This window comes from Pristis pectinata, chromosome 7 (assembly GCF_009764475.1).
Source record: "Pristis pectinata isolate sPriPec2 chromosome 7, sPriPec2.1.pri, whole genome shotgun sequence".
In the NCBI taxonomy this organism is placed as follows: domain Eukaryota; kingdom Metazoa; phylum Chordata; class Chondrichthyes; order Rhinopristiformes; family Pristidae; genus Pristis; species Pristis pectinata.
Genome location: NC_067411.1, coordinates 32,455,316 through 32,475,846, shown reverse-complemented (window position 1 = coordinate 32,475,846; position 20,531 = coordinate 32,455,316). Strand labels below are relative to the sequence as shown.

The 20,531-nt window shown below is 36.3% G+C and overlaps 1 protein-coding gene across 3 annotated transcripts in view; it reads right to left on the bottom strand.

Annotated features, from left to right (window-relative positions):
• The window catches only part of LOC127572583 (lysine-specific demethylase 4C-like), a 276,139-nt gene that overhangs the window by 249,011 nt on the left and 6,597 nt on the right, over positions 1 to 20,531 (bottom strand). For all 3 annotated transcript variants that reach the window (XR_007956643.1, XM_052020000.1, XM_052020001.1), the window contains exon 2: positions 6,857 to 7,027. Coding sequence is in view for 2 of the 3 variants with exons in the window: in XM_052020000.1 (XP_051875960.1) it covers positions 6,857 to 7,000 (144 nt within the window). In the remaining variant the exon portion in view is untranslated. The remainder of the gene's footprint in view (positions 1 to 6,856; positions 7,028 to 20,531) is intronic.

Genomic DNA, 20,531 nt, shown 5'->3' with positions numbered 1-20,531 from the left:
ATACAAAGTAGAATGATCCCAGATTTCATTTCTATAAATGAAATTAAAGAACGTGGATCCTTGTAAAACCAAAAATAAGAAAGGGAGAGATATGCTGCAATTGGTATTAGCATGAAGGTGAAAAAGCTAATAGTCGCATTTTTACCTTTTCAATTTTTCTTTTTAACTTCAAGGCAGGCTCCTCACAACTATACAGTAGCATGGGTATTTCCATATCTAATAACATGCTGCTCACCATATGGCAAGCATATAACCTTGTGTTGAAGCATTAAGTTTTGCATCTGATTTTCTGCTACATCTGGTGTTGCACTCAGCATGATTTTATGCATACGTTATTGAACCAGAGTTGGTCACTCAATTTGAGAGCAACTGAGAAATGAGGGATGTGCCATCCCACAAAGTTATGGACTGTGGTTACATACAATTTTTCTGCCATTAATAGCCTACAAAGTCACATTGGTGCCCAGTTTTAAACAATTCTGTCTACTATTAATCCTAGTCATGCCATCTGTCTCAATGATTGGTGTTCTAAGTGAAAAGCTGGGTCTCAGCAAGAACTATATATTAGTTACCAATATCTGCAGTAGCAAGCAGAAGAATATTAAGAAGGTTTTTTACCTCGTGTTCCTTCCACATCTACTGGAAACCCATTTCTGACAGCTTGAATTCAGTAGGTTTCCTTGTCTATATTTTGCCGGAAGTCATGTAGTTAACAGGCAATGTTTAGAACTCCCAAGGTAATTATCAGCCTACTGTACACCACTGCGTCTCTGCTACTGGCAAATCATGACAACATCATCCTTGGGTGGTGAAAGAAGAGTTTATGCCATTTGGCTGATAGGTAATATTGTAGAAGTATGATTATGTTGGACATCTGATTATGTGGCAGCTCTCTGCACAATGGTCCTTTCAGGTGTTTGCAAACAGTCTTGCAGGATTGTCCATAGTGAGAATGTTTTCATTGCATTCTGATCTAAACAGATTGATGCTCAGTGGCCTGTCCAGATGTCAGCAACAAAATTTTTAAAATTTAACAATGTGAAAAACATGCAAACTAATGGTTTTGCTTTTCATAATAATCACCACTTTCAGTAACATTGAGTTGTTAAATATTCCATACTTCGTAAAATGTGCAAGTTTATACTCTCCTGAGATGAAAACATCATATGTTCAACCCTCAACTCTGGGGCATAATCCAGCTAGAATCAAATACATTGTGTGTTTGAGCAGTTGAGATTCATGAATTAACCACCAAGGAACAATAATAAAAGCACACATTTCAATTCCATAGACACACAAAATGCAGATAATATCAAAGACAAGTTGAAATATTCATCAACTAAGCTTCATAAATTCAGGCTTGTGGCACAAAATTGGTCCTTGGGTTGCAGATTAGGCAACCCTCTCTGGAATTACCTGAAAAATCAGAAACTTTAAAATAAAATGGCTTTTCCTCTTTTCACTGATCATTCTCTGTCCCACCACATCTGAGAATCCTTGAAATGTAGAAGCTTATAGAGATGCAAACTTAAAATAATAATGTCCAGATGGAAAATAAAATACCTACAGCACAGACAACTTAAACTTGTATGTCACTACTCATTTGCACAGTTATTCAATTCTAGTTTGATTTTATTCATAAATGTTTATATAACACATTCATTTTACACAGCTAAGATGTTCAAATAGCATTCCACATTCAGTTCCTCAGTTAGGCACTGCATTCTGCAATTATGCTGGTATGCCATTTTATGCTCAAGATAATAGTACTTAAGGCTTGCCTGTATACGTAGATTACCACTGAGATCCTTTCAGAATGTCACAAAGACCTTTCATCCAATTAAGTATTTTTAAGGTGTTGTTGGTTACTGTTATAAACAACAAAAAACTAGCAAAGTAAAGTCAAAAGCAGGATAAAAGGAGAAAACAGCTTCATGAGATCAAGAGAATAAGAGGCTGGGCTAAGTGAACAGAGAGGGGATGGGGAACATAAAACATGATTGAGGGCAGCTGGGAAACAGTTTGACCCGAGGTTGGCAGACAGGGCAGGTGGACTCACTTTTAGTTTAATTACATATTAATATGCATTACTACTAGTAGTGATTTGTGAATGCTTACCTCTGGGTCCCTTTGCTCCTCTACCTTATTTAGAAATGTCACACAAACAATATAAGCTATTTTATTCTTCCTGCTAAAAGATGCTACTTTACACATATTGAAAATTATTTGCCCATAATATGTCCCCCTTTTAAGTGCATGAACATGTTCTTCAACTTTGCTGCATTCTTCCTTTCTACCAAATCAATATGATTTGGCATTTTCTCCAATTTTGAAATTGAGCTTCCATTCCCAAATCATTAATACAAACAGTGAGCAACAGTGGTTTAAGTACTAATCCTTCTGCACACTTCCCAACTTTCGTTAGTCTGAATTTGGCACCAGAAGTGTGGCGACACTTGCGGGCTGCCCCCAGAATACTCTTCGCAAAAAGATGCATTTCACTGTGTGCTTTGATGTACATGTGACTAATAAAGATATCTTATCTTAAATCCTACTCTGTTTTCTCTTCTGTAGCCAGCTTGCTGTCTATTCTGCTTCCTGGCACTCAACTCCACATGCTCTGAATAAACATGGGTCCTCCAGATAGTAACTCAGCAAAAGCTAATTGGCTTATAGTTCCCTGGACTTCTTCAGTCTCTCTTTTAAATATAGGAATTGCATTCAACCTCCACTAGTCCTCTCGTATGACTCTCTTTTCCAAAAATAACTTTCACATACAGTATTTGTAACAGTTCTTCCACTGCCTTAAATCCTTAAATATGCAAGAATGCTACCATCTGGCCCAGGGGTCATAACCTCTCAGTTTTATTAGTTTATCATCAATTTTCACAAGACGAAGGATCAGAAGTAGGCCATTCGGCCTATCGAGTCTGCTCTGCCACTTCACCATAAGCTAAACTATTCTCCCCCTTTGTTGTAAGACAAGTTCGTAAGGTCTTAAAGGGCAAGGACTCTGGACACAGTCTTTGGAGTTAAAATGATTTATAAAAGACAAACGCGGGACAGGATAACGGGAGCAATACACACATACACACGGGTGATCGCAAACGTGAGGGGGGAAATCATAACAAGGGTAAGATACACACACACACAACAAACTGGGTACAAACAAATCAAGGAAGAAACAATACGATGCCTGCCACCTTCCTTGACTCAGTGCAAGCATCGGCTCTATGGACCCAGGGATCCTTAACTAATTACTCTAGCAGTTCACGGATTACCTCGACATCCCTCAGAAAAGGCAAAGAGACAGAACCAAGCATGTGGCACTCTTTATACTGCTGGAGGAATGGGTGGTCCAGCCCAGGTCATTCAAAAGGGCCACTGGTTCAGGTGTGCACTTGATAGGTGGGGTGGAGCCAAACCTCGATTGATAGTGGTGTGTCTTCTGATCAGATGGGGTCAGTGTTGTCATTGTCACGTGACAGCCACGACCCTCCATTATACAGCCTTTCTGTCCAAGATATATTTTCCAACATTTTTTGTTCTCATCTTTTCATATCACATTAATGGTTTCAAGGTGGGCTTAAGACAGAGTATTTCCTGCCTACACATCATTGATTGACTCAACCTCTGGCTCAGCATAGTTTGTAACCACCAGCCTCCTACATTCCACCCTCCAAAAACACATCATCCAAAACTCTGCTGCTCTCATTTGTTCCATTCATGTCTATGCCCAACAATTTATGTCAGTCCCCAGAAAACAATACCTTAAATTTAAAATTCTCATTAAGTTCTTTCAAATCCATCCATGGCCTTCCTCTATTCTATTTTTAAAAACTCCTTCAACCTTATAAACTTCAAAAAATATCTGAGATCTCCCAATTCTGGCCTTTTAAGCATCACCAAATTTTAATCATTCTCTCTAATTACCGACACTCTGTCAAAATCTACCAAAGCTTAATGTTCTGGATTTCCCTCTCACCTCTTTTCACACTCCTTAAAACCAAGCTTTTCAATTTTTGTCCTTATTGTATTTGACTTCTGAAATTTTTGTGAAGTCCTTAGGATGTTTCATGATTTTAAAGTGTTATTATAAATACAAGTTCTTCTTGTTATTAGCTTCCCTACAAATAATTGATGCAAAATAATCAGTCAGTGAGAAAACCCTTGCCAGTTAAACATTAACAGTTCCTTGGCAAAGTGAAGACATTTACTTGTCAGGTTCTTGATGGAATCTGTCAGCATGGAGTTCAGTGGCAGAGCACTTCTGTTCATTGATCCTGTGTCAAGTTGGAACTTAACAGGAATACCAAACCCACTCATTTTACACTTACAAAGAAGAAAAAAGATAATTCTCTCAGACATAGTAAGAACAAAGGTACTGGATTGTTGAAAAAAAATCCACCTAAAGCCCTTTAGGTAAGGAAATTTGCTGGCCTTTCCTAGTCTGACCTTGATGCGATACAAGATCTACCAATATGATTGACTCTCCTCAATACAGGGGAGATTAGTAATGGACAGTTAATACTGGTGTCGTCAGCAGTGTCCAAATCAAAAAAAAAACAGAAAGGTTACATTTTGTAAAAAGCATCTGTCTGTAATAATGTTTTTATTTAAAAGTGGTATGTAAGTTTACTTTAAAAATGTTTAATAATTCTCATAATGTTTTAATTATTTCACTTCTAATAGTTTTGGGTGCATCAGAAATGTCAAGGGCAGCTCACAGAGAGCATTACCAGGAACGTTGGTGTGCAGCATCTTGCACAACAGGTCCAGGATGTTCTTGGCCAGCAAATTTAGTCTTATGTATCTACATATTCCTTATGTAGGGCAAGAGGGGTATCTAAGCAAGAATATGGACCATAGATCTCACAAAGCAAAATCCAAGCCTTGATTTCTGTTATCTTGCTAGCAATCCATGTAAATTTATCAAACATTTTCCCTGGTGGCCCCATCAATATCCTGATTTTTCTTTCATTATTTGTGTCTTTTATTTTAAATATGGTGACAATGCTATAGCCAGCAAGAGTGAAAATCATGGGGTGATTCCCGTCAAACAAGCTGGGGAGCCATACTGCTATGTGACAGAGATTCACTTTGTGCATGTCATTTATATGCAAGTATACTTCAGCCACTGCAATTTTCTTCAGAAATTATCCTTTTATTGCTGCATTTCTGTTTCCTCCACTATATAAACCAATTCTGTTTACTTTATTTGCTGTGAATCTCATTGTATAATGCAGCTTGCCAATTTTGTTCCTCTGTCACTTAGTTTCATTGTTCCTGTTTTCTCCATTTTTTTCTTTTACTGTTTTTCCAAGTTTTTCATTGTATTATCTTTTCCAGTATATTTAAGAGTTCAACTTTTCTTCAGTTTCAATTTTATCTTTGTCTTTATTCATTCAAGGTATTGCACTATTTTGTAGTTTGTTCTCCTCTTTTGAAGATGAAGAATGTATTTCCCCCTGAACTATCAATCACCCACTCCTCTCTCCCAGTTCTCTTTTTCTTTGCTTGTGATTTTTGTTTTACTAATTTATCTTCTCCAATTCCATTCTCATCTCCTCAAAGTTAGTTTACCAATCTATTAATTTTGTCTTTGTAAAAACTACATCCTTTTTTCCCTAGATTTTGTCAGTTCATTTTGGGTTAATTAAAGCCTTCCATAATTGTTATTCAAAGACTTTTAATAATTATAGATCTAAAGCGATATTATTGATCTACCTACTTATTTCTTCTGGTCCGTTGTACATTTCCTAGTCCTTTGTAGAATCCCTCCTCCCTCCCTCCACCATTTCCCTGTGGATGGTCCAACTAGTCTAGCACTAAGACAAGGTACAGAAATCAATGTCTGTTGCCAATGCCAGTAACTGCAATGCACATTGAAAGCAGGTAGGGAAACGAGAGAGAGGGGAAAGAACGATCGGCTTGAGGAATGGGGGGGGGGGGTGGGTGGGAGGGAGGGCAGGATGAACGAAGCAGAAGTATTTTTTTCTTATTTCCTATATCCTTATGACATAGGAGGCTATTCAGCCCATTACATGTACACCAGCCCTCAGACCAATGCCATCAATCTCATTCACCCACTTATTTCTCTCCCCCTCATGCCCATTATTTCTTTCCTTTCTTTCCTGATTCTCCTACCCCCAACTTCACTAGGGTCATTTACAGTAACCAATTAACCTGCCAACCAGCACATTTTTAAGATTGAGAGGGGAAAGATTTAAAGGGGACCCGAGTCTTGTAGAGGCCAGTAAAATCACAATGTTAAAAAGAATTTAAACAGGTACATGGATGGAAAAGGTTTAGAGTGATACGTGCCAAGTGCAGGAAAATGGGACTAGCTCCGATAAACATCTTGGTCAGCTTTGATGAGTTGGGCAAAAGGCCTGCTTCCGCGCTGTACAATTCTATTTGATTATTTGTTTAAGCAATGATTTTTGCATTGAAGGGTTTGCTTTTTGATTCATAACTTAAGTTGGAAGCAATCCAATCTTTGAGAAACTCTTGAATATGTTGAGCTCAAATAAGGTTGATGTGTGAAGTGCTATGCAGGTAGAAGTCAGCAGTAACTTGCTATGGGTGCTGTCCCACCAATCTCTGTTGTAGTAAAACCAAAAGGGATGCATACAAAAACCACAAGGCCACTCATTGAACATCTTAGCAGTTAGTTTCATTGAAAAAGCTGTTTATTAACTGCTTGGTGTACATGCAAAACTTCCACTATTCCTACAAAGATTCTAACAATTATTTAGTGTCTATTTTCAGCATTTAAAATAAACAGCTAAGAACTCCTCCAAGTATTACTTCAAAAGACGGACTTGATCCTGAATGAATGTAATTCATTTCTTACCTTTGCAAGACCTGCTCTGTGTGCACCCTGAGACTCCATATATGCAACATACTTAGAAAAATTCTTAAAATCCTCCATTGTGGGGTGGAAGGTCATGATTTTGCACAAAGATTTTGATGGGGACCCTGCTTCTTCTGTAGCCATGATGACAAAACAACGTGTTGTTTTTATCTAAAATTGAAATGATACTCAATATTATTTAACAGAGCATAAAGAAAAATATCATTAACATTAATGGATTAAGCATTTAAATTATTAGTGCCACAACTTTACATTAAAATTTTGATTTAATATTATACAGAAGTTATTCATGTCAGATACAGAAAAGTAGCTGAATTTGGAGGTGTCATATTACAGTTGAACTTTCATGTTATGGTGAAAAGTCATCAATCTGAAATATTAACTCTGTTTCTCTCTACAAATGCTGCCCAATCTGTTGAGTAGTTCCAGCACTTTCTGTTTTTATTTCAGATTTTCAGCCTCTGTAGTAACTAGTTTTTAGTATCACATCACAGACTTCCTTGTAGTAAAATCAATATGTATGGATATGGCAACCATGAGGCACAACTTCATCTTGTTGGACTGCTTCCAACAGTATATGGTCTCTCTGCATTGAGAAAGGAAAATACATTCTATTGGACAACACCTTTACTAATGAGAATCAGACCTCATCCTATTTCCCACTTTTCAGATGAGGTAAAAACCAAAAACCCATTACAGCAGATATGAAACATCTGACACAATCAACATCACAAAACAAAAAGAGATTATCCAGTCATCATCAAAGTGCTACCATACACAAACTACATACACAAACATTATAACAGTGACAACATACAAATTCAATATAACAATGGAACCTTGCACATTAGACTCGCCTTCATAATCAATGACATTTGACCAGTCCTCAACATCGATTGGATGTGGTTAGCACGTCTGTGCAGAAAGTCCACTTAACTATTAACTTATTATGACACAGGAGGCCCTTCAGTCCATCAGTCCATCAGGTCCATACTGACTCCTAATACAGCATTCCCATAAGTCCCTCCTTAATTCCCTACAGACCTACAGTTTACTTTTTTTCCCTCACAAGCCAATCAACTCCCCTTTATTCTCTTGCCACTGACCTCCAGCAAGGGGCAAATTACAGCAGCCAGTTAATCTACCGACATGTCTTTAGAATGCAAGATGAAATCATAGCATACAGCAGAAACCCATGCAGTCATGGGGAAAACAGACAGCACCTGGGTTTAGGGTTGAACTTGGGTTCCTGAAGCTGTGAGACAGCAGCGTGACCTGCTGCATCACTGCGTCACCCAAGTTATGCTTCAGCCATCGAACTTAGTTGCAGACACTCCTCAAACAGATGCCATTGAGGAAAATACCAGGAGCTCCAAAAAGATACAAAAACAAAAGTGATCAAAGAGGAAACCAAAACGCTGATGACTGTAGAAGGTAACTGGAAGGGAATTAAGGTCAATAAATCCTAAGACCATGTGTATTGAGGGATACGGACAAAATTTATGAAATCCTGAAAGTTATACACACAAAGTCAATAAATGCAGGAGAGTTCTCACTGGCCTGGCAAAAAGCCAAAATAGCATTATTTTCAAATAAGATGAGAAAATAAAGCCAACTACCACCTTATCCTTACAAGAATGTTTTAAAGTGATCATTTAGAAGATTAATTACTTTCTCACATATGACTTTAAAAGGGATTTCAAATATAAGCATACTGCAACTTGCCCTTTTACTGTTGCACTTGATTTCTACAACTAAATTCACTACCTTGAGTCAAAGGCTACAAAAGAGATGTGAAGTGCAGCTGAGTCACACTAAGATTATCTGAATTTAACATGTTATGGCACTTGCAAGACTGGGAGAAAAAGAATATACATTTTAATAGCTTTTACATTTTTGTTGGAAAATTTAATAATTTCTCTGTTGTTATTTTTACCAGCACCATATAAGGAAAAAATGAGCTAATCTACTGCTTCTTGTGCTTTTATGTTGTTGACAGTACACCTCATCAACTGAAGCTTTATAGACAAATCTTATTTAGTTTCCTTCTGGGTAACAACAAGACAGAGTTACCCAAGAAGCAAATCTGAACAGAACACAATGTTGGACAACATTACAATCTTAGCTGGTTTGTTTTTTCTGATCCAAGCTAATCATTCCCAAGTTTCGCTACAGAGCAAGACCCCTTCCAAAACACATCACTGGGTCAAAGCACTGCAGGAATAACTTTACTACATGGATTGCAGTAATTCATTAAGATGGCTCACTGCCACCTTCTCAAGACAATAAATATTAGGATTGCTAAAGGTACCCATCAATGAGTGGTTAGTATTTATTGCTCCCCTAATGAAGTTTATAAACTTATTAAGCCATAAAAAAATTATTTAAGTGGGTAAAACCCAACAAGCTTACATCACTGTTGCCCTCAGTAGAGTGGTTAATTAAATATCAGGGAAACAGCCCCAGATGATCAACCTAGTTTGTAAGTCTGCTACAAAATGAGATTCATTGTTTATATCTTTGGAGGTTCAGGGCACTGGCTGCTCAAATAACACTGATTACAATAATTGTCATACAAATTTCTTCATGCAACACTTTATCTACTTGTGCAATGGCCAGGTTAGATACAACCTGTAATCTAAACGGGATATTCATTTCTTTTGCACATAGATATTTTCAATTTTACCTGAAATTTACATTAATAATAGGGAGCGGGATTTTAGGCTCTGTTCTGCAGTTCATTGCATGAAGAGCAATGGTTCAATAGATACATTTTTGTGTAACTTCTTTAAAATAATGTACATGCTATGCTATCCCACTTCAATGATTTAGCTTGCTTTCGGAAAGAGACTATTTCCCTTCCATTCAATTTTTTGGCCATGTCTTTTCAGGAGCTTTGGTGTCTTATCTACTGTCTCTATTGCAAATTCAAATCATTAAAAAGTCAAACACTCAAATTGAGGTGATGAGGAGCACTCTCCCTCATCTTTTTGAGGCTAATAGAATGCAAAACAAAAGTTTCAGCCAGAGAATAACCATGATATTTATTTACTTAATCTCACATCTCTCACGCGCACTCTTTAAAAACAGCAGAATATTTCTAAGAATGAGACTACTATAATTTACCATCCAGTCTCTCTTTCAAAGATACAATCTTACAATCTTCAAAGAGTGAAATACATAAATAATTAATTTCATTTGTATCAATATTAGAAATGTGCAAGTTTGAGTCACCAAAAGGGGATAAATAAGCACAATATTTTTTTCCAGAATACCAACCAATTTTGGAGAAAAATAATAATGCAGTGCCTCAATGTCATAATAATAAAGCACATTGTTATTTCACATTGGAGTTTGCATCAAATGCCTTTTCAAGTCAATCCTACTTTAACAATGGAGTTTTCAGTGGAAAGATTTGCATAATATTTCAGTGTTCATCCAAGAAATAAAGGTTTGCTGACAGAATGCAAATAAGATTTTTCAATAGTGCTCCAAAATGCTGAATATTCCCTAAATTGAATTATCAAGACATCATCTGCATTCAAAACAATAAACTCTGCAAGATCCATAAAGAAATACTGCAACTGGATACATAACAAAACCATAAATGTAAAGCTAAACCAGAGCACAAGATACTTCTTAAACAAGGAAATCACTGAAAACTGTCAAGCAATTAAAAACTATTGTAACTTTCACTGAAACAGGCAACAGAAAACAGACTTTACAGCCTCAATTTTAAATGCAAAGTGACATGCCAGTGCATCATCACTGCAGCAAGACATACGTTTGCACACTTATCTCCCAAATAGCAGACTACCAAGCAGCTGAAAAACTAAAGCGGGGGGCAAATAGCAGACTACCAAGCAGCTGAAAAACTAAAGTGGGGGGGGGGGCGGCAAGGGAGAACATGTGGATTTCATAAATTCCCTCTACATTTTCTCTCCAGTCAACTGTGGTTTTGCAAAAGCCTTTGCTCACGTTCCACCTTCAGCTGAACTGAACTTGGAGAACTATTCCTAGACTTGGGGTTTGGGAATTTGCCACACACAGACTTTGAGTTTATTTTTGGAGTCAATGTTTACTATCTAATGTTTTTTACTTTTCTTATTATTACAAGTAGTTATTAATAAAATAGTTTCCAACACTTATACATGACTCATTGTGTTTCTATTGTTGCTGGTACGTAACACTCCCATCATAGCTGTTTCTGCAGTCCTCTCCCACACATTGTTGTTGTTCATTTTCAACTTTCAAACAGTGCAGGTTATGAACAGTTCTCAGGAACAGAATCTTTTCTTTTTCAGTCTTTTTATTAGTTTTCAAATTAATACAGATTGATATATAGCATCAGTATTTATACATGTAATACAAAAAGATCAGGATAACAATCATAACATATATAATCATAAAGAACAATAAAATATTAAAAAAATCTGTAGATCCAATGATCTCTTAGTAAATGAATATAATATAAAAGAAAAGAAAAAGATTTATTATATAAATTTTTTTAAAAACCCAAATCAATAAAAAAAATTATAAACAATATAAACTAAACAAAAAAAACTTATCAAAGGAAAAACAAACAACAAAAAAAGGGAAAAAAAACTGGGCTAAAATTTCTCAGTAGAAACAGAGCAATATTATGTCGTCAAGTCCGTTCCTCCAAGTTGGAAAGTTATTGAAGGGGGATCTACATCATGTGAAAATATTGAATAAATAGACTCCAAATATCTTCAAATTTAAGCGAAGGATCAACAGTACCACTCCTAATTTTTTCCAAGTTTAAACATGATATAGTTTGAGAAAACCATTGAAAAGTAGTAGGTGGTATTGGATCCTGCCATTTAAGCAAAATGGATCGTTTGGCCATTAATGTAACAAAAGCAATCATACGGTTAGCGGAAGGAGATAAATGGCCAGACTCTATCCTTGGTAATCCAAAAATTGCAGTGATAGGGTGAGGTTGTAAATCAATCTTCAATACGTTTGAAATAATGTTAAAAATGTCTTTCCAATATTTTTCCAGAAGAGGACAGGACCAAAACATATGTGTCAAAGAAGCCACATTCGATTTACATCTATCACATATAGGATTTATATGGTTATAGAAATGAGCTAACTTATCTTTGGATATATGGGTCCTGTGGACTACCTTAAACTGTATCAACGAGTGTCTGGCACACATTGAAGATGTATTGACTAAATGAAGAATTTTCTTCCAAGTCTCTATGGGTATGGATGTCTGGAGTTCACTTTCCCATTCATTCTTAATTTTGTCTAATGATTCTAGACGTATTTTCATAATTAAATCATAAATTATCACTATCAAGCCCTTCCGATAAGGATTAAGACCTAAAATTTTTTCCGTAATTTCAATTTTGTAAGGTGTCGGAAAAGAGGGTATAGTAGTTTTTAAAAAATTTCTAATCTGCAAATATCGAAAAAAGTGTGATCTAGGCAAATTATATTTATTAGACAATTGTTCAAAAGATGAAAAACAGTTATCACTAAATAGATCCCGAAAACATACTATTCCCTTCCTTTTCCATGTGGAAAAAGCTGAGTCAGCTCTAGATGGATGGAAGAAAAAATTAGATTGAGTGGGACTTGACAAATTAAATTTATTCAATCCAAAAAATTTATGAAATTGAAACCATATTCGTATCGTATGTTTAACAATTGGGTTAGTCGTATTTTTACTTAAGTTGGTAAGTGCAAAAGGGAGAGAAACACCTAAAATAGAAACTAATGAAAAGTCAGGAACTGATTGTTGATCAAGGCATACACATTTGGGGTATTGAATTACATCAGAATCTTGTATCCAAAAAATTAAATATCTAATATTAATTGCCCAATCGTATAAACTAAAGTTAGGCAAGGCCAAACCACCATCCTTTTTTAATTTTGTAAATATTTCTTAACCTTGGGTTTTTATTCTGCCAAATATATGAACGAATTTTAGAATCAATTGAGTCAAAAAAAGATTTCGGGACAAAAATTGGAATCGCTTGAAATAAATATAAAAATTTTGGTAAAATATTCATCTTAATCGCATTAATTCGGCATACCAATGATAAAGACAGTGGAGACCACTTAGTAAATAATTGTTTAACATGGTCAATTAAAGGCAATAGATTAGCTTTAAATAAGTCCTTATATTTCTTGGTAATTTTAACACCTAAATACATAAAATAGTCAGTTACCAATCTAAAAGGTAATTGGCTATAAATTGGGGTTTGCATATTCAATGGAAAAAGTTCGCTCTTATTAAAATTTAATCTATAGCCAGAAAAAACACTAAACTGATCTAGTAGTGATAGCACTGCAGGGATAGATTCATCCGGATTAGAAATATAAAGTAACAGGTCATCGGCGTAGAGAGATATCTTATGAATCATCTGTCCGCGAGTAATACCACATACATTTGAAGAGTCCCTAAGTGCAATAGCCAAGGGTTCTAAAGCAATATCAAATAATAAAGGGCTTAACGGGCAACCTTGTCTAGTACCTCGAAAAAGCCTAAACAAAGGAGATCTTCGATTATTAGTAAGTATTGAAGCCATAGGTGTATAATAAATCATCTTAATCGCAGATATAAATTTAGGGCTAAAATTAAATTTTTGAAGTGTAGTGAATAGATATTCCCATTCGACTCTGTCAAACGCCTTTTCAGCATCTAGTGAAACAACACATTCTGGAATTTGGGATGAAGGAGTATAGATAATATTCATTAATCTCCTGATATTAAAATGTAAATAACGATTCTGAATAAATACTGTCTGGTCTTCAGAGATAATTTGTGGGAGAACCTTTTCCAGTCTAAAGGCCAATATTTTGGAAAATATTTTTGAATCTACATTTAATAAAGAAGTAGGTCTATAAGATGCACAATCAGTGGGATCTTTATCCTTTTTAAGAATTAAAGAAATAGTTGCTTCATAGAAAGACTGTGGTAGTTTACCCACTGATAGAGCATCTTTAAAAATTTTGGCTAACCAGGGAACAAGAATATCAGAAAAGGATTTAAAAAATTCAGCTGTATATCCGTCAGGGCCGGGTGCTTTACCCGAGTTCATTGAAAATATTACTTTCTTTATTTCTTCCTCTGAAATGGGAGTATCTAATGTAGAATGTTCATTTAAAGATAGTTGGGGAATCTTCAGATCTCTTAAAAATTCATATATTGATGTAGGATCCTCAGGGGATTCTGATTGGTATAAAGAAGAATAAAATTCTTGAAAGGATTTGTTGACTTGAACAGGATCTATCGTGTAAGTACCATCTGGTTTACAAATTTTATTAATCTGATGTTTAGATAAAGTAGCTTTCAATTGGTTGACCAATAATTTACCTGATTTGTCACCACGTATATAAAATTGACTTTTGTTTTTAAGTAGTAGATTTTCAATTGAAGATGTTAATAATAAACTATGTTGTAATTGGAGTTCTGTTCTCTTTTTAAAAAGCTCCAGATTCGGAGTATCAGAATATTTTTTATTGATTTCTTTAATCTTGTCAACCAATATATGTATTTCATTATTAGTTCGTTTTTTTCAAGCCAGCGGAATATGAAATAATTTGACCACAGATAAATGCTTTAAAAGTATCCCATATTATCCCACCGGAAATTTCTTCAGTAAAATTAGTTAAAAAGAAAAATGAAATCTGTTCTTTGATAAATTGGATGAAATCTGAGTCTTGTAATAGAGAAGGATTAAATCGCCATTGTCTGACATCAAAGGATACATCTGGTAATTTAATTGACAAAATCAATGGTGCATGATCAGAGATGGCAATTGCATCGTATTTACAGTCCATAGTAAGTGGAGCTAATCTAGCATCAATAAAAAAAATAATCAATCCTCAAGTAGTTATGGTAAACATGAGAAAAGAATGAAAATTCTTTTATCATATGGATGTAGAAATCTCCAAGCATCTAAAATTCCAGATTCAACTAAAAAGGAATTAATAAAGACAGCGGATTTGTTTGGAAGTGCAGGATTTGATACAGATCTATCCATGGAAGGGTTTAGACAACAGTTAAAATCTCCACCCATAATCAAAGTGTATTCATTTAAATTAGGAAAAAATGCAAATAGATGTTTAAAAAATTCAGGGTGATCTACATTGGGTGCATAAACATTAAACATAACAACTTTTTTATTATGAAGCAGACCAGTGATTAATAAAATTCTACCATTTGGGTCTGATATTGTCTCATGATGAACAAACGAAATTGAGGAGTCTATAAAAATAGAAGCTCCTTTCACCTTTGCTTGTGAATTTGAATGGAACTGTTGACCCCTCCAAAATCTAAAAAAACGTTGATTATCTTTCTTCCTGATGTGAGTCTCCTGAACGAAAATAATCTGAGCATTTAGTCTATGAAAAACTTTTAAAATCTTCTTACGTTTAAGTGGATTATTTAAGCCATTAACATTCCATGAAATAAAATTAATAGTCTTATCCATTTTAACAGGTTAAAAAAAATATGGTATGTAAAGGGTTAATCTTAATATTTCCAAGTCTTACCAACAGGAAGAAGTAAAAAAAATATTCAAAGAGGAAATGGATGTGACAACAATTTAGAAAAATTTGTAGTTTAGCCCAAAGAAAAAAAACATAAAAACAACCCCACCCCCCTCCCCCAACAGCCCGAAAACTGGCCAATAGGCAGCCAGTACGCTACCCTCTAATTGACCTAACCCCTGTTCTATTGGTGGCAATAGTTCAAATTGAATATATAAACCACCTATGTTTTGTCTTAAAATGAACAGCATAATACAAACAGAGATAACAAACTCACAACATAGTTGTGAGATTGAAACAGAGCCAAAGGGCGTTTACAGCCAACAGTTAAAAAATACAGTTTAATAATTATTTCAAAAAGAAAGCAAATGATCAGTTATTTTGTTAAATTCTTAATTGTTATGAAAACAAGACATTAAAAATATTAAAAGAAAAAAGAAAGGTTTAAATCTAAAAATTAATTAGATAATAAAACAAATAGGTAGTAAATCAAAGGAAAAACACTGTCTCTTCCGCAATTTCTTAGCTTCTAAAATTAAAAGCTAATTCAAAAGAAAATTCTCGGCTTCTTGAATAGATTTAAATCATTTACGAGATTTATCAGGCACTGTAATTCACAGCCTTGCTGGGAATAATAATGCAGGATGATAATTACTTTGATAAAGACGAGCCATAATTGGTTTGTAGGTCAGCCTTTCTTTCATAACTTCTGGGGTGTAATCTTCAACTATTCGAAACTTCCATTGTTTAAATTGAATCATTCCACGTCTACGAGCAGTACGAATCAGGAGCTCCTTGACGCTGACAAAATGAAATCTCAGTATTACTGGCTGAGGTTTTTGATCCGGAGCAGGTTTGGATCTTAATGCTCTGTGAGCCCTATCCAAAATGGGCTGACGAGGGAACGTTTTGGAACCAAAAACATCGACCAAAAGATTAGAGAAGAATTCCGTAGGGTTACCAGTCTCAGTATTTTCTGGAAAATTGATAATCCTTAAATTTTTCCTCCTGCTGCGTCCTTCCAGGTCGATGATCCTCTGTTGTTGCTTTTCCAGGTTTTGCTTGGTCGTAATTAAGGCTTTTTCAAGTGAGTGGAGTTTGGCATCTCTCTCTTTACCAGCTTGGTCGAGTTCAGCAATTAAGTGCCTTTGTTTGGCGTTTTCCTGGATATGTGTATTTTGCTTTTCTTCAAAGTCTTTTAAAATAGACTTCAATTCGGCAAAGCTCCGATCAAACTTTCTGTCCAGATTAGAAATAGCTTCCAAAGTAGGTTGTTCTCCACTACCTTTAGCATTAGCCAAGGCTTTAGATCTGGTGGTCATTTTCACAGTTAAAAATCAAAATTAAACTTGTGCCAGTATTGTAAAAGACTTATTAAAGGGTGGTATTTAATAGATTGAAAAGTGCCTGGACCAAAGCCAAATTATGACTTAGTCCATGGAGCACCACCAACAGACTCCTCAGGAACAGAATCTTGACTAAACATGGGGACCACCAGTAATTGGAAAAAAAAATCAAAGAAAGGAATAAGATATTTTTTCGCAACACGCCACAATTCAGCAGATCTGGAAATTTATGTTTTGGAACTCACCAGGAAGTGAATTTGTATGAATTTTTATTCCAAGCACAACCTAAAGCCCCATGATACAATTACAATTCCAATTTGATTTTCAACTGTGTATTACAATTGTTTTTGATACACAGATTTATATTTAATCAACATTTTCACCAAATCATTTCAAATAAACTTAGACATCAATCAGTAACTATCTTCATACAGTTTTAATGAGGTAATATTGAAAATAGCCATCCAACCATCACAAACCTGTTGCAGATATTTTCCTGATTTTAGATTTCAAAAGGATGCACTTTGAGGACTGCAGTATCAAACCAAAGCAGTTTAATTTTACACCAATATAAATGAATTCAAGGCATTGACCAACATTAGAGCAAGGTTCACCAGGATGCTGCCTGGATTGGAGCGCATTAGCTACAAGAAGATATTCAACAAACTTACGTTGTTTTCTCTGGAGCATTGAAGGCTGAGGGGTGATCAGATACAGGGAGAGATAGTTAGAGTAGATAAATCTTTTTCACCCCAGGGTGGAAATGTAAATTACTAGAGGGCAGAGGTTTAAGGTGAGAGGGGAAAGTCTAAAGAAGATGTGCAAGGCAAGTTTATTTTTTTGTTACACAGAGAGCAGTAGGTGCCTGGAAAGCACTGCCAAAGGAGGTGGTAGAAGCAGATATGATAATGTTTAAAAGGCATTTAGACAGACACGTGAACAGGCAGGGAATGGATGGATATAGATCACATGGGTTTCATTTAATTTGGCAATATGGTGCGGACAGAGTGGACTAAAGTGCTTATTCCTGTGCTGTACTGTTCTATTTATGTTCTAAGATTTCATGGAGTATTCTATTTCTTTCCCTTCCACAATGGCCTTCTTTCCTGCTTCCACACCATTCCTTCTGTATTCCCCTCTTCTGAGGATTTTTCCCATCAATGCTGAGTCACGTTCTCCACAAATTGCCATTTGGCAACTTTATCTGAAAACAAACTGGTAGAATCAATGTTTGCAATAAGCTCACCTACTTTTACCTCACCACTACCTCAGTTCCTGCACTGTCTCCAAATTGTCGTGCTGTCCAAAATTGTCATCAATTACATAGCGGAAGCCATTGGATTGGAGTGCATTAATTACATAGTGAAATAGCCTGAAATTAATCTTGTATTCTAGACCAAGTTCAGTTCGAGCAAATTCTGAAGCTTAACAAAATTATTTGCAACCTTTGCGTCCTATCTGATCCTGATTTGAGATTCTGAACTTTAATTCTCTCAAAACTACGAATACCAATTCTGTAACACTGTGTGACTACTACCTAGGTCAGTTCAGCTGATACTGAAACTGCAGCTCACCTCAGTCTTTGTTTTCTACAGGTTTAAGGCTCTTCTGGCCAGCCTCCCATCTGCCTCAATGCACAATCTTGATTTCAAACAAAACTGTGTTGCCTGTATCAGCACACACATCTAATCAAGTTACCCCATCCCCAGGCTTGATATGGAAAGTGGAACAGAATTAACGTTTCTGGTCAGAGACCCTTCATCAGAACTGGAGAGGGGAGATTTAAAATAAATGGTAGTTTTAAGTTGCAAGGAAAGTGACATGAGGAATGAACAGGACAAAGAAGATAACTGTGAAAAGGTGAGATCAGATGACATGGGTAATTGGGGCTGTTAGAGAATGATTATGCTTCTCTGCCTGTGTTGTGTGTTGTAAATGGCAGAGCTACAGAACATGCCCAGCAAGCTGTGCCAAGAAAGTGAAAAAAAATGACCAAAAATTACAGATGGATAACTGGAAAATGGCCAGTTCTGATGTAGACAGGAAGAGTGAGTTACCCAAAGTTGAAGAATTTAATATCCAGTCTGGAAGGTGTTGTTGTTCAAGCTTGGATTGGGCCTTGTTATAATGGTGCAGGAGGCTACAGACAGACAGGTCAGAGTGAGAGTAGGATGGAGAATTAAAGTGGCAGGCAACAGGAAGCTCAGGGTCACTCCTGTGGCTGAACGTAGGTGCTCTGCAATGCAGTCACCAATCTGTAACGTGCTATGACCAATGTTTTATAAAGTTGGAGCACTACCTCCCTACTCTTAAATCCAATGCCCTGACTAATGAAGGCTAGTATCCAATATGCCTTTTTAACCATATTATCTACCTGCACTGCCACCTTCAAGGATCTTTGGACTTGCCCACAAAGGTTGCTCTATTCCTCAATACTCCCAAAGAACCTACAATCCAAGGTGTATGCCCTAGCCTTATTAGTGTTCCCAAAACGCATCACCTTATGAGGATTAAACTCCATTTGCCATTTCACCAACATATCAATATCACCCTGTAGCCCAAGACTATCCTCCATGTCATCAACAACTATCCCAATCTTTGTTTCATCTGCAAACTTACTGATCATGCCTCCCACATCCATGTCCAAATCATTCACATATAATACAAATAGCAAGGGTCACAGCACCAATTTCTGTGGAACACCACTAGTCACAGGCATCCAATCCCAAAAACAACCCTTTATCATTACCTTCTGTCTCCTATCACCAAGCCAATTTTGAATACAATTTGCCACTTGCCTTGGATCTCATGGGCCCTAACAGTTTGGATTAGTCTCACATATGGGGCCTTGTCAAAGACCATACTGAAGTAAAGCACACCAACTGCACTGTCCTCATCAAAACATTTTAATAAATCTTCAAAAAAAATTTTATCAGATTGGTCAGTCATGATCCGCCCTTCACAAAGCTATGCTGGCTATCTTTGATTAGCCCCAACCTTTCCAAGTGATAACAGTTGGTAATACATTAGACTGGATGAAATGAAGGTGAATCGCTACTTAGTCTGGAATGAACATTTGGGTCACTAGATGGAGCGAAGGGAAGAGGTGAAAGGACAGGTGTTGCACCTGCTGTAGTTCCATGGGAAAGTGCCATAAGACAAGGGAGAGCTTGGTGGAAACAGAAGAGTGGGCCAGAGAGTTGTGAAGAGAATGATCCCTACAAAGTGCTAGAAAAAAGAGGGGAATATGCAATATGGCGATGGAATCTTGTTGGAGTTGGCAGAAAGTGTAAAGGATGATCCGTTGAATGCAGACACTAGTGGGGTGGAAGATGAGGGCCGGGGCACTCTATCCTTGCTCTGTTCAGGAGAGAGCAAGGGCGAGAGCAGAGGTGTGGGAAATAAATTAAATGGATTCAAGGATTCTGTCCGTTACAGTGAAACTATAGGAAAATATTTCAAAGACACTGGTGCAAAAGGTTTCAACATCAGAGCAAATACAGTGGAGACTGAGTGGAGAATAGAATGGAGTCCTTATAGGATGCAAGGCAAGGGGAAATATACAAAAGATAACAGCTGGAGTATGTGGGCTTTTACTGGATGTTTATGGACAGCCTATATACAAAGAATGAAGACAGATCCAAAAAGAGTAGGGAAGAATCAATGATGGGCCACGTGATGGTGAGAGCATGGTGGAAACTGGCAGTAAAAGTAATTAAACTTGAATTCTGTACAAGTGCAGGAAGCAGCACCAATGCAATTATCAATGTACCAGAAAG